This window comes from Pezoporus flaviventris, unplaced genomic scaffold (assembly GCF_033815535.1).
Source record: "Pezoporus flaviventris isolate CSIRO_AGI_PZ_B2104156 unplaced genomic scaffold, CSIRO_AGI_Pfla_v1 ptg000006l, whole genome shotgun sequence".
In the NCBI taxonomy this organism is placed as follows: Eukaryota; Metazoa; Chordata; class Aves; order Psittaciformes; family Psittacidae; genus Pezoporus; species Pezoporus flaviventris.
This window is the reverse complement of record NW_026892554.1, coordinates 3,162,371-3,175,907: the sequence shown is the minus strand read 5'-3', so window position 1 is coordinate 3,175,907 and position 13,537 is coordinate 3,162,371. Positions and strand designations below refer to the sequence as shown.

The 13,537-nt window shown below is 50.4% G+C and overlaps 1 protein-coding gene across 4 annotated transcripts; it reads left to right on the top strand.

Moving 5' to 3' along the window:
* The first annotated feature begins 291 nt into the window (after positions 1 to 291).
* On the top strand, positions 292 to 11,973 carry UBAP1L (ubiquitin associated protein 1 like). 4 transcript variants are annotated; one of them, XM_061446632.1, is made up of 6 exons: positions 292 to 1,274; positions 3,175 to 3,326; positions 5,019 to 5,762; positions 6,603 to 6,815; positions 9,821 to 9,922; positions 10,869 to 11,973. In XM_061446632.1, the coding sequence occupies exons 2-6, from the start codon at positions 3,195 to 3,197 to the stop codon at positions 11,001 to 11,003; spliced, it is 1,326 nt and encodes a 441-aa protein (XP_061302616.1). In that variant the 5' UTR covers positions 292 to 1,274; positions 3,175 to 3,194; the 3' UTR covers positions 11,004 to 11,973. The 4 variants fall into 4 exon arrangements, with proteins under 4 accessions (XP_061302616.1, XP_061302615.1, XP_061302614.1 ...); XM_061446631.1 differs by having other exon boundaries at positions 3,172 to 3,326; XM_061446630.1 differs by lacking the exon at positions 292 to 1,274 and adding an exon at positions 1,299 to 2,268 and having other exon boundaries at positions 3,172 to 3,326.
* The last annotated feature ends 1,564 nt before the right edge of the window (positions 11,974 to 13,537 follow it).

Genomic DNA, 13,537 nt, shown 5'->3' with positions numbered 1-13,537 from the left:
ACTTCTCCCTCCGACAAGGTGACAGAGGCATCTGATTCCAAAGCCTTCCATGTCCTGGGCAATTTGCAGGCTCTATGGGTTTGAGGCTTTGCTGGTCTATGCCAATTGTTGTGGCATCTTTCCAGAGCTGCAGTTGTTATTTTTGCTTAGGTCTAATATGTGGGCATGGATTTAATCTCTCCCTTACCCCTTTACATCACAACATTGTCTAATTCATGGAGGAGGCAACATGCCTGAATTCAACACTTGGGCCTTATATATGATGCAAATAGTTTTTTTTTGGCATTGGTTTCTGTTGATACAAGCGCACAAACTATTTGGTTTTGATAGAGTTAAAATTAATCTGTGTGCAGAAGTTTGCAGTTCATGCTCTCATGTATCACCTACCTACAGCACAACAACATCCAGCTGATAAGTCCTCAGGTGGTAGGGGTTCTGATTTGCCTGTCCATCCTCAAATCCCTAATATCACCTCCAGAATCTTGTTAATCCCAAACCTATGGCTGGGTCAGATCCTGGACAGTGTCACCTGATGGAAAAACAGCAGTTCAAGTAGTGTGAAAACAGTTGCAGAAACAGCTCCTTCAGTTCAGGAAGCTCAGTGCCTGCATGATGCTCTGCTTAAACAATTAGGCTCCTTATCCCAGCAGCATGTCTGATGGGGCTAACCACTTAAGCTATGATAATCTTAAAACTGCCACAGTCAGATGCCTGCCTGACACTGAAAGATTTAAGGAACTGAGCAGCAGATAAGCCAGCAGTAGAGGAGCAGCCCTGTTCTCCTGCCTGCAAGGAGAGCTGCATGACTTCAGCTGGAGGTAAGATAACTTCCTATTGCTAATACAAACAGGGCTTGGAAACACCAGTGGATGGTGTGTGTTTAGATGTAACACAAGCTTCCTGTGGTTTATTCGACGTATTTGCTCTTGCCTAATGACGTCTGCATTCAAATGTTTCATATTTTTAGTGAGGAAGATGTTGAAACCACAGATGGAAGAGGAGTGTTGGAAATCTTAACTCATAAAACACGTGCAGACAGGGTATTCTTAAAAACCCCTTGTGTATTCAGACGTATGATTCAGATTTGTTCAGTTTAATCTTTCTAACTATTTTCAAGTTGTAAAAACTATTACAGCACAGCAAAATAGAGGGGCTGGCTCTGAGTTTCTGAGACTCTTTATGTTGGTTTGCCAGCCCGTATCTTTGACTTGAAGGTGAGCAGGGCTGGCGTGGAGTGCCTGTGGTTAGAACCTTCACAGGAGCTGCTTTCTGCTGTAAGTTGGTGTTTGTGACTGACTCTTTTACTCTTGTCTAGTGCTGTGTTCATTGTCATTGCTCTGCACCTTAGTGTACTTCTGGTTTTGATATATAGTGGTTTTGGGAATTAACACTTGTAGGAGCTTTTCCTGTGGCACGGTATTTATGCAGGGAGATACGGTACTGTAACCTCTCTATCATGGCTTCAGACACATTCACTACCCATCTCCATCCCTTAAAGTGGCATTTAAACCCAAGTAAAGCCATTCTAGGTGATGGACAATGAGATAGTCCCTTTCCTTCACACTTTTGTACCACACAGCTTTTAGGAGGAGCTGATTCACAGTTTGAACTGCAAGGAGGGTCTGTTCCTCTTGCAGGCAGGGGCTGCACAGCCATGCAGAGGAGCTGGAGCAAGCTGGGGGACGGTGGCTTTGCTTACAGAGGTTTTCATCATTGTCTTTGTCAGTGCTGACGTGGATTGTAACTTCCCTGAGCCCTCTTAGGCTGGGGAGCAGATGGCCTGGCTTGGAGCAGGCTCCCAGCACGTTGCCTGTGTTGCATGTGAGCAGCAGCTCATGTGTGGGAGCTACAAAGCATGTTAAGGGGGGCTCTGCCTGCACACAGCCCTGGGTATTAAAGGCTCCTGGTGTAAGCAGCTGAATGCCAACTCTTGTAACTCTGGTAAGAGCAACTGACTTGCACTGAGCAATTGTGCATGTTGGTGTTTGTGGTCTGGAAGCTGTTTGTTAGTCCTTTGCTAGCATAAGAAACTACCCTGAGTGCCATTTCCCATGGCAGACCTCTGTTTTTGCAGTCAACAGGCAGCTTTTCCTCCCTTTCATGTATTCGTCTGCTTCTTTTCTTTTCTATCCTCCTTGTCATAGAAGCCATTTCTTTTCAGAGGTGAGAAAACAATTGGTAAAAGCACTTAGAGACATCTCACCAAGTATTGAGTGTGTGTCTTGGGGATGACTGCTGAGACTTGGGGTGAACAGGCACAGGCAGCAGGTACCAGGACTCAGTGGAAGGCTGACCAGCTCTTGCCAGTACATAAAGGAAATCATTTTGCATGCTGTCATTGCTGGGAAGCTGGGGACTCGAAGTTTCATGCAGCAACTAATGGCTTTGTACTAAATTGAGACATTTATACAGAGCTAATGACTTCCTGCAGTAATATTTTCCATGCCACCACTTCCAGCTGATCAGAAATGTTTCTCTTTAGTGACCTAAAGAATTCACCACACTTGATGAACAGATGGTTCTTAAAAGCTAATTGGGCTTTTACAATGGCTTGTTTGATACCCTTCTGACTCCAGAGCTTGCCTGTGCCCCAGCCTCCTGGCCTGGCTCAGGGTAAGCTGTTGTGGCACTGGTGGGGATGCCCTCACACCGTCCCCCTGGGCTGATCTGTGTGACAGCTTAGCAACACGTGGCCATGTGTGTGAGCTCTGGGAGCAAGGGTGTGCTCAGGTCACATAGAGAAAGAAAACCTGCGGGGTGTCCTGTGGCCTCCTTGGCTGTGGTTTCTGCTTCTGGACCTGGGAAAAGTGCTCGGTCTGTCCCCAGCTTGGGAAAGGGACCATGAGATGGGCACTGGAGGGAGAGGGAGAGGCGGGAGGAGGGATGGAAAGCAGGGGTGAAAAACACTAAGGATCTCTTCCAAAGAAAGCTGAAAGTTGGTCAGGTCCTGCTGGCTCAAGCTCAGAATAGCAAAGGTTAGTTCAGACAAATCTTCCCAGTATCAGTAATTAAAGGCATTACACACCATGGTTTTTACTCAGGTGGCAGCATCTTTAAGGGCTGTTTTCCTTTTATCATTGTCACTTGACACAGCTCATCCTTCTCTCCTTCCACCCAACTTAAAAGGCACGACCAGCACCTTCTACAGTTGTGTTTCATCCCTTCCTCCAGCAGACAGTAGTCAGGCAGCAGTGATGAGCTACCTGGATGAAGTTCCCTTCCGCAAGGGCTGGAGCCTCGATGGGGACTCAGGGGGAGAAATCACTTTAATCACTGCTCCGGCCATCGAGGTCCCCGACTGCACCGACATCCTCATGAGCACCATGGTGAGTGGCCTCTGCTTGCCTCTGTGCCCAGATCTGCTCCTGGAGGGATGCTCAAAGGGATGTCAGTGGTGGTTTCCTTGTGAAAGGAGGGAATCCTCTCCTCCTAATTGATCTTCTGGTTTGCAGCAGGAGTGGGAGGAGGTGAGGATCATTTGTGCTGGGTGGGAGTGAGGAAGGGGTTGGTTTGGGGTTGATTTTTCTTAATCACATCCAAGCAGAAGGATCCCATTTATTAATAATATGTATTGAATATTTATTAATAAATATGACAGATACAAGCAGGCAACACTACCTGAGCTGCAGCATAGAATCACAGAATGGCTTGGGTTGGTAGGGATCTGAATGCTTATCTAGTTCCAGCCCCGTCGTACAGGCAGGGACACCTTCCACTAGACCTATCCTGTGTCACTTTGTGATCTTCCACATTGCTGAGTCCTAAACTGCTTTTGAATCTACACCTGCTGCTGTAACAATATTGTGAGTGTTTAGCCTGAAGTAGTGTCACCCGTAGATGGGGTCAGTGCACTTCACGTGGGAAGGTGATCTGGGTGATCCCAAACAGCCTCTGCTCACCCCTGGTGGTGGGTGAACCAGTGGTAAACCTCATATCTGGCTTTTCCCTAGCTCAGTCTTGCTCGTCCTTCCCCCCAAAATGACACATCCCAAATCCACAGGATGTGTTTAACATGAAGAACCACCATGTTGTTCATTTTAATCAATTTTTCCAAAGGGAATTTCAATGCACATGCTTTTTGCCACCTGCATAAAGGCAGGTGATGATCTGCATCCCCATGGACCATCCACCATTCCGTCTTACCCTGGGAAACCTCCAGCCCTGGGTTTTTGCCTGGTTGGTGCTGGTGTGATCACACTGGTGGCCTGGGCTGATCCTTCTGGAAGCATGTGGTGGTGTTTTCCTTGGGGAGGCTGGTTTGGATCCACAGCTAACAAGTGGCAGGGAGCAGTAAAAACAGCATTCCTGGGTTGTGAATGTACTTGCCTGCCCCTCTGGAGGAGACCTTGTTTGGAGAGCTCTGGGAGAGGCCAGGCTTGTTTGTCCCAGGAAAACCCTCTGATTTCAGTCTCAAACACATATTTTAAGCTGGACTATGTGGAAATGACAGCTCTGTCTGGGGACCAGCCGAGCCCCTGGCGCCATCGGAGACTCCCATGGCTTATCCTGCCTCTGCCCAAGGTGGCAGCTCCCCCTCTGTTGGCTCCTGAGCCCCTGTGGTTGAGGTGGCTCTGTCAGGTGCCATGGGCGAGGTACACACACGAGCTCTGCTACAGCCCTTTAGCCTGTGGCTGGATGTGGTGCCTCTTGCAGCTGTCTGAAATCAGGGCTCTCACATCTCCTGTCTGCACCGTCTCCCCTTCCACAGTAAGTGAATGACACAAAACCACCTCCAAGCATAAACCCCTTGGTTTATGAAATCACTTCCAGGTACAGCTCAAAATAGTAATAACCTTGTAGCCAGACTCTTTTCAAGTATAAATTTGGGGATTCCCTATAGCAATGAAGCTGGTGCTGCCCAAACCTACAGTCCCAGTGCCCACAGCCAGCCCTGGTGCTCAAGGAGCCAGTATGGGAAGGAGGCAGCCCTTAAGGTTCCCTGGAGAAGTGCATGGGTTGCTCTGTCTGCCTGGTCTGCTTTCAGATGCCCTCACCACCCTCTTCTTGCTCTCCCACAGTACGACTTCTCGCTGGAAAGAAAAGTGCTTTACTGGGTCGAGGTGGCCTCTCAGCAGCAAACCTCCCGCCATCGGGTCACCTCTGAAGTCATCCCCACGGCTCCCCCGTGCTGGCTGCTGCTGGTGGACCCTGCTGACCGCTATGGAGGGAGAGCACGGGACGGGCCCGTGCGGCGCAGCATCAGCCTGAGCGCTGCTGACAACAGCCATGGGCCTGCCAAGGGCAGAGGTGCCTTGTCCGACACTGAGAGTGAGACCTGGTGCTCGGAGGAGGATGGGTACTCGGAGGATGATGAGTACTCCTCGACCTCCTGGGAAGAGAGCGACAAGGATGAAAAGAGTTCCAGGAGGAGAAACGCTGGGAGAAGCGGGGCTCTGCGTCCTGGCTTTCACCAGACCAGACCAAAGACATCACCCGGCTTGCTGGAGCCCTCACCAGAGAGCAGCGTCCACAGCACAGCCAGCCCGGTCCTGAGCAAGCAGAAGAGATCCATGGTGATCTTTAACAACATGAAGAATGAGCTGGAAGCGGCCAGGAGGAAGCTGGCTGCTTTGGTGCACCCTTTGAACAGAGCTCCTGTGGAGAACAGGGTCCCGGTGCCACAGCCTCTGCCCCTGCAGCCCCACACCAGCCGTGGCGTTAGGTTCAGGCCAGCACTGGACGTGTCCCGGCCGGGGACCCTGGTGCCATCGCCTCCAGCCATGCTGATCCCCCCCATCAAACAGCATAAACCCACAGTGCCGGTGAGGGGTTGTCTTCTGGTGCCCTGTGCTTGTTGCTCAGACAGGAGGGAGGTGGAGGGCATCAAATTGGTCCCATTTGCTGGGGTTTGGGCAGCAACATGGAACTGAAATGGGGCGTTGGGAACACTGAATCCATGAGAAATTGCTGACAAGTTTTCATAAGAAGTGAAGGAAAGGTTTTTTTTTTCCCTGGGTTTATAGGGAAGGTTTCTGGGAGCATGTTTACTTGCTCTGTCCTAACCGAAACGTCCCTGGTTTTCCCAACAGGCAAGGTGTCTTATTTCATTTTCATGTGGAGCACTAAATAATACAAAGTTCAGTAAGGTTCCACATGCATCATGCTGAGTGCTAAAGCCTTAACCCCAGCAAGCACATGCGTGTGCAAGGTCATTTCTGTAGATGGCTTTGTAACAGACACTGAATCTATCTGATAAACATCAAGGGCAAAATGGGGTGTTGGGAGCATCCTCCTGCCTGGGCTGCTGCATTGCTTATGTGTGGGCAGCACTGCCTCTTCCTTGTCCATCAAGGACAAGCATGGCTTTTCTTGCTGGAGAGATGAGCAGGATTCCCAGGGAAAGGAAGTTGCTTTTTCTTGCTTTCTCCCATGAACCCTCCCAAGTGCTGTTTTCTCTGATCTGTATCTGTAGCTGAGCCTGGATTTAATTAAATTCAGTCTCCTTTGATGCCCAAGGGGGTTTGTTCCATGTATGGGAATTTTCCTCTTGTGGAGAGAACAAGGTAACTGCTGGCATTCAGAAGCATTGCTTCAGCCTGGGTTTCTTAATGTAGCTCCATGAGCTGGAGTAAGAAGACCATGTGCTGTGTTTTCTCTTGCAGTCCCTCAGCCCCTACGCCTGCCTCCCCCCTGCCTCCTCTGCGCCTGCACGACCCCTCAGCTCCTGCAGATCCCAGCCGGATCCGGCCGCTGACCTGCTCTCAGCATTGAGCCAAGAGGAGCGAGACCTCATTGAGCCCGTGATAGCCTTGGGCTACCCCACCCACAAAGCCATCCTCACCCTCCAGAAGACTGGAAGGCAAAGCTTAAGTCAGGTTGGTGGAGGTGGCAGGAAGCAGACAGCTTTGGGAAGGAAACCCCTGGTTTTCATGGAGAAAGGGATGGCTGTATCGCTTGGGGCTGGACTCTGACAGCCTTGGGTTTCCCACTTTGGGATTGTCCTCAGCTGACAGTGTTTGCCATGAGATCACACATTTGTACTTGTGCTGTAATAAAATGAGTTGCCCTCAGCCTTTCAGCGGCTCATAACAGCCGGGCAGCGTTATCTGCTCAGTCTGCTGCATGGAGCCTCGTGCCCTTTTGAAGTGCAGTTTTTGCCTCTGTATATGGAAACTTGTTGCACATAATTTTTTCCCGGCTGTTAGTTCCGTGTGATTATTGCCATGGCTCATCCTGTCAGTGGAATTGTGGGAATACCTCTGGGATTTGTCTGGGCTCTCTCCAAAACACAAGTTCCCTGCGTTGGAGCAAACCAGGGACTCCATGCAGGCATCGAGGCTGGGTCCTGGAGCTCTTTTCTTAAGGAGTGTTCTATAATAACCTGGAATTTATTGACAATAGTTAACATACAACCTCTTCCTGCCCCTGGTATCCAAGTACATCACTGTGCAGCATCCCGATTCCGAAGTCTCTGCTTGTCCAGTGGTCCAGGTGGGCTTGGAGCATCCATGTCATGAGGGATGCCACTGGCTTGGCAGGTTCGGGGCTGGACCTGCCCATCCCAGTGGAGCTTTTAATAGGGCTAAATTATCCAAGTAGCTCTTGCAGAGAGAGAAGGGGCTTGGTCAGAGCTTAGCAAGAGGGAGGTCCACCTGCTTGTCGTGCCAGGGAGCAGGAGCAGAGGTGTGAGCAGGCACAGCACCGAGCAACCATCTCGTGCTGTCGGGTGCCATCTCCTTCCCATTCCCCAGGGATTTGCCTGTGCTGTGTGTGGGCCAGCTCTAACCCATCTGGTCCGTGCATGAAGCTGCTCTGTGTTTGAGTCACTCTGCAGCTTCTGGCTCCTTCCTGAGTCAGCCCCAGCTCGACCAGGCCCTCACTGGTGTTTTAGGTGATGGTTGCTGCAAGCTGAGGTGGGAAGGCAACCTTTATTTCTTCAGTGCATGAAGGTTTCATCCAGGCAGAGGGAGATGGGCAGAGCCATGCAAAGGGATCTTGTAGCAACTGCTGGCTTCAGTAGCAAGAATCAGTGCATCTTAGTAAGGATGGAAATAGGCACAGTCTGCTCCCTTCTGTACAAACACCAGGACTCCCATTCCCTTGGAGAAGAGATAAATGCACCAAAATATGAGGTCTGCCTTATAGCCTGTATCTTCTTCACCATCAGTTCCCATCTTTCCCATTTATGCCCAATAGAGCCAAGATAAAGCATAAAGCCGAGCCCTTCATGTGTCTCTTACAAGTAACAGCTACCAAATTAGGCTAAACCTTCCTGGGAAATGTTTCAACTCAAGTCAAAAACAAGAGCTGTGGGCATTCTTCATTGCGTGTTGGTGTCAGGCAGGGTTTCAGTGTGTGACGATGACAGCTTCAGCCTTGAAGATTGATTGTAGTACCAGATGGTAGCCAAAAACTGCTCAGTTCTGCTGCAGTATCAAGCTGGCAGAGCCCACCCTGGTGAAGAAGGCAGGTCTGCTGCCTAAAAGAGGCAATGCCTTCTCAGTCTTGGTGAAAGAACCTCTCTAAAAGGCTCCAGGAGCTGCCCCAACACACCAGAGGTTCATGGTCTGGGATGTTGTGGCCAAGAGCTAAACCAAAAGTGCATCATTGCATTTGAAGGCTTTGCTCTCCAGGGGTGCCTGAATGTCTGAGTGTTCTAAGGAGCCTCCTTGAGAGCTACAAGGGGACAAGGAGCTTCTAGAGGTTAGTGGTGCTTCCTCCTCTTCCCCAGTGAGTGATGGGGCTGGTTGCAGATCCAGGGATTAGCAGGTCATAGTATTTAACAACCCTGGTTTTGTTTAGTCTCAAGGAGATACCTACATATATAGAGATATATAATGATAGAAGTCATTGAGTTGACAACAGCACCAGTTTCATGCTGGGTTTGAACAGGCTGCCAGCACTGTCTGTGCTCTGCCATGAGCATGGGAAGTGGCTGTCCCTGTTGCGGTAGGGCAGTACAATGCAGCAGTGGTCTGGATTTGTAGTTAGTAGGGTAACAAGGAAAGCAGAACCAGGTTAGGCATGCCACAGGGAGGGAGGATCTCGATTTTGAGTTAAAAAGCTGCTCCTTAAGGCTGACATTTCTTAAACTCCTGGCTCTGCTGTTCAGCCAAACCAGATCCACTCAGCATCTGAGGGACTTTTTGGCTTTTTCATATGTTCTATGATCTTCTACTGAATCTTTCTCCTTGGCTATGCAGTGCTGGGGAGGGTGAGGTCTGTGCTGGTGGATCTGGGGAGATACGAATCAGCTTCTCCTTGCTTGAAGACAGCACGGCTTCAGGGAGACCCGAGGGATGTTTTTATTCCCCCTGCTATCATATAGCTCGTTTATTATTGTCTGTTCCATACGGTTTTGGACAGTGAATGATTTTCGTGGTATTTAAAAGATACTGCTGGGAATAGTGCTGTCAGCACTCCAAGAACAACGAGGAAAGCCAAAAATAACTGTTTACTTTCAGTAATGACACACATGGGTCTCCCCTGGGGTGGGTTTTGTGCTTGGACCCTGGAGTGAACCCCTCGGCTGCCTGAACCGTGGTGCATCAAAGGGATGCCGGGTTGGCTGAGGGTAGGCATCTCACAGGGACAGGTTCTGCTTCACCCTGCAGCCTGAGGCCATCGCTTCGTACCTCAGATGGGTCAGGTGTTTGGTTTGCTCCTCATCCTCCCTCCTGTTCCACCCTGGGAGAGGGGATGGACTGAGATGTCGTCTTCTCCCAGTGGGAGTCCTGCTGACAGGGCCACACAGGCAGGATGGTGGTGGCCCAGGTCCTCCCCATGCGTGTGCCCCTGGGAGGTTACAAGGTGGGCTCCTGAATGCAGTCGCTCCCTGCGTCCGCAAGGTTGGATTAACCCTGGTTGTCTTCTTCTGCAGTTCCTGAGCTACCTGAGCGCCTGTGACCGGCTGCTGAAGCAGGGCTACGAGGAAGGGCAGGTGGAGGAGGCCATGGAAATGTTCCAGTACTCAGAAAAAAAGGTCAGAGTGGGGCAGCCCAGCCCATTCCTTTGTGCTGTGTGCTCCGGGCTCGCTTTCCCAGCGGGCTGCAAGCTCCTCTCCACCTCCACTGTCCCTCACACAGCCTCTGGGCAGGTCAGACCCATTGCCCTGCACCCACAGCAGACCCCCAGTGCAGCATCACCACAAGGAATCCCCAGGGAAGGACACAGGACACTCACCTCATTGCTCTTTTCCATCCCTCCTCTCGCCCCACTGTGCAAGCATGATGCTCGCTCAACCCCCAAGCAAAGAATCCCTCACTCTGAGCCCACCAGCACCCACGCTTGCTCCCTCCCTGCTCCCCTTTTGCATTCACCCCCCAAAGAGAACCACCATGGTAGCACACCAGGGGTTGTCTTCATCATCAGTCTCCCCCTGCGGGTAATGAAGGGCCAAGAGGGGTAGAACTGCTTGAAACATGGGCTGGTGGTGACTGACAGGATGCTGATGCATGTAGGATCGCAATCATTGCTCTCTAGGGCGCCTGGGGCTCGGTGTCAGGCAAGGGGTTATTTATTGAGGACACGGCTCTGGGCGATGTCGTGGTGCTGGGGCCCAGCTTGAGCAAGGGGGGAGCAGGATAAATGGATTCCAGGTTGTGCTCCCTGCCTTTACCCAGTCTCTATAGCACAGACAAACACTTGCATGGAATTTCTATTAAACTTTGCAAGGAATAAGCGAAGCCAGAGCCTCACTTCAGTAACTATTTCTGATTTCAAAAGCTGATGCAAAGGCACATTTTTAAATGCTAGCAGTGGTATGTGTGCCCTCAGCCTGCTCTCAGTGTGCCCTTCACTGGTAATACAACCCAGCCAGGTCGCACGGCTGCAGCCTCGTCACCCAGCCCTGTTTCAGCTGTAACTGTGGTAAATCCAGCCTTAAACCCCATGATAGCATCTCTCCTTTCTCTTCCTCCTTCCTCCAGGCAGCTGAATTCTTGCGCCTGTTATCTCAGTTCAATGATATGGGTTTCCAGCAAAATGAAATCAAAGAAGTTCTTCTGCTTTGTGGCAATCAGAGGGAGAGGGCGTTGGAAGAGCTCGTGATGAAAGCCCAGTGACCTGCACCCTGGATCCCAGCCACAGCTCCCCCTCAGTCTGGACCACATAAGGACTCGGGTGGGTCAGCACACCTTTACCCTTCTGCTGCTCCACGCCCACCCCAGCACCATGGCTCATGGGCACAAACCTCCAGAGCACTGGCTGGTGTCCAGTCCCGGTTTATGGACGTCCACCATAAGCATGTGTGGCACTGCACCAAAGCAAAGGCTTTCTAACAGGAGTGTTTCTCTCTTCACCTACACATCTTCCCCCTTGATCATCTCAGCTCTTCAGATTAGATGCGATAAGATCCAAACTGCCTTCGGCTTAGGTTTTGCAAAACCCAAAGCTCAGTTTTCTTCCTCCACCGGGGGTGATGGGTGTCGTGTTTTCAACTGCAGTTCAGTGTGGATGCTTGAAAGGTTCTATAAATCAATAGAAGATGCAGCTCTCATGAAAACAGGGCTCCCGAAGAAGCATTTATTGGTCCTGGCTTGGCAAGAGTCTCATGCAACTTAGCTGTGGTTTGATATTGTAATTGATACCCAGTCTGATCACATCAGCTTCTCTTTTAAACCAAGAACTTGAGAAAAAGACACAATTCAATGAGTATACAGAAAGAAACCAGGCTGCCTTTGCTCTAGAAATACAGGAAGTTTATCCAGTGTGATGAGAAATGGCTTAGACAAGGGTTTGTGCTCAGGGAATTCCATAAAGTCGGAACAGAGAGACTGGGAACGGCTCGGCTGCCCTCGTGCTCTGCAGGAATCAGGAAGATTGAGGGGATGCTTGCCTAAACAGCAGCTCCAAATGAAGTTAAACACAAATGTCAGGATCAGGAAATCTGGATGCCCAGGGGAATTCTTGTATGCAGCTGAAGGATGGAAAACGGGAGATTCAGGTCACCTCATGGAATGTGTCTCTTGGCTTGGCACTGCAACAGTGGGCAGTGTTTTTACATTAAGGTATATTGTTTTCCTGTGAATTAGATACAGATGTAATTGCTTCGAGTAAAGATGGTTGGAGGGGTTCTTGTGTCTCCTATGGAAATGCCAGCTGGCACAGCCGAGCAGGGGAAACCCTGAAGTAGTTGCATTAGTGCCATTTTTCCATTGTATCCTTCCAAGCAACCTCCCAGCCCTCGAGCTGAAACACCGTGTTCCTTCTCCCTGTGTCCCAAGGTAGGTGCAAACACCAGCAGGAGGGCACAGGCCTCCAGGGCTGCCTTCATCCGAGCCTGGATGCATACCGAGCCCCCTCCATACCCAGGGATGCTTTATACCTGCTCTTCTTTCATGGCATTGAAAAGGAAAATGTGGCACCTTGTATGACCAAAGGAGATGCTCGTGGGGAGTTCCCAGCCTCTTCTTGGAGCTCCCAGCCCTGTTTTTCCTCCAGCTTTCCCTGGGTTATACAAGCTTTTATTTTTGATATGGCCTTTATAAGGCAAGTCCATTCTAAGGCAGCTTTTCCTTCTGTTCATCCTTGCCAAGATGGTGTCACCTTAAAAGAGGAGCTTGCAAAAGGTTAAACTGTGATTAAAGACATCACTTTGCCTCAAACTGAGATCTTTGGTGGAGTAAACACCATGCAGACTGAAAGGGGAAGATAATGGTGCCGTGGTGGTGCCAGTAATGTGTGATGTTGAGGGCTAAATTCCAGCAACATGAGGCACGTTTGCAGTTGTGCCCACTCACTGTGCAGTGCCTGAGCAGCTTTCGTTAGGGATTTGCTTGGTCCTGGCTCGTCCTTTTTATCCCCTGCTTGCAGATATAAGGACCGTATCTTTCTGCTCCCTAGAACTACATTGTGCTGCTTTCTAAGCCATGGTTTGGATTGATGGATCCAACAACTCATGGGAGCATCCATGCCATACTCAACAGTGCCTGCCAAGACCTGCTCTTTCTGCAGGTCTACACTTACAGGCTTTTGTTGGCAAATACCTTTGTAAACCCCTGCCCTGTCACAACAAACAGCGTGGAGGAGGGAGGTTGATCTCATCACTTAGTACTGCTGGAGCAGTGTTGGCCTGGCCCAGTGGCAGAGGGCAAACGGGGACAAGGTGCATCAAGGGGTTTCAGCCTGGACATGGGCACGAGCTGAGGTTTTCCTGTTTGGTTTGGTTTGTGGTTGTGTTTTGTGGGGTTTGTCCTCAACTGAGGGAACTGCTTTGAAAGTGCTGAGAACTCAGCAAGGGTCAGAGCAGAGGCATTGAGGCATCCCAGCTGCTATTCCCAACCGCTCCGTCTCTGCCGGGATGGCACAGGCAGCCCAAAGCCTGCCTTGTGGATGAGAAACCAGCTGAGCCATGGTCCCCATGGGTCTTTCAGCAGTGCTGTGGTTGCAAAAGGAGGGGGTCTGTGTCTTCCAGCCATCCCCAGAGCTGGTGCTGAGGACATCAGCACTGGGCAGTGGTACCTCATGGGACCTCTGGCATCGCTATGCAATGCTGTTGCTCTCTCCTCTCCTTCCCTTTCAGCATCCTCTGCATTTCCGGGGTTTCCTGTGTCCTCAAAAGACTGTGTCTGGGTTCAAAACAAACACCAGCACTTGC

What these genes read in the sequence shown, in the direction of transcription:
- UBAP1L (XM_061446629.1), top strand. Translation starts at nt 3,027, where the DNA reads ATGGTTTTTACTCAGGTGGCAGCATCTTTAAGGGCTGTTTTCCTTTTA. An exon ending in ACATCCTCATGAGCACCATG is followed by an intron (nt 3,327 to 5,018) that starts GTGAGTGGCCTC and finishes GCTCTCCCACAG; the next exon opens with TACGACTTCTCGCTGGAAAG. An exon ending in GAAGGCAAAGCTTAAGTCAG is followed by an intron (nt 6,816 to 9,820) that starts GTTGGTGGAGGT and finishes CTTCTTCTGCAG; the next exon opens with TTCCTGAGCTACCTGAGCGC.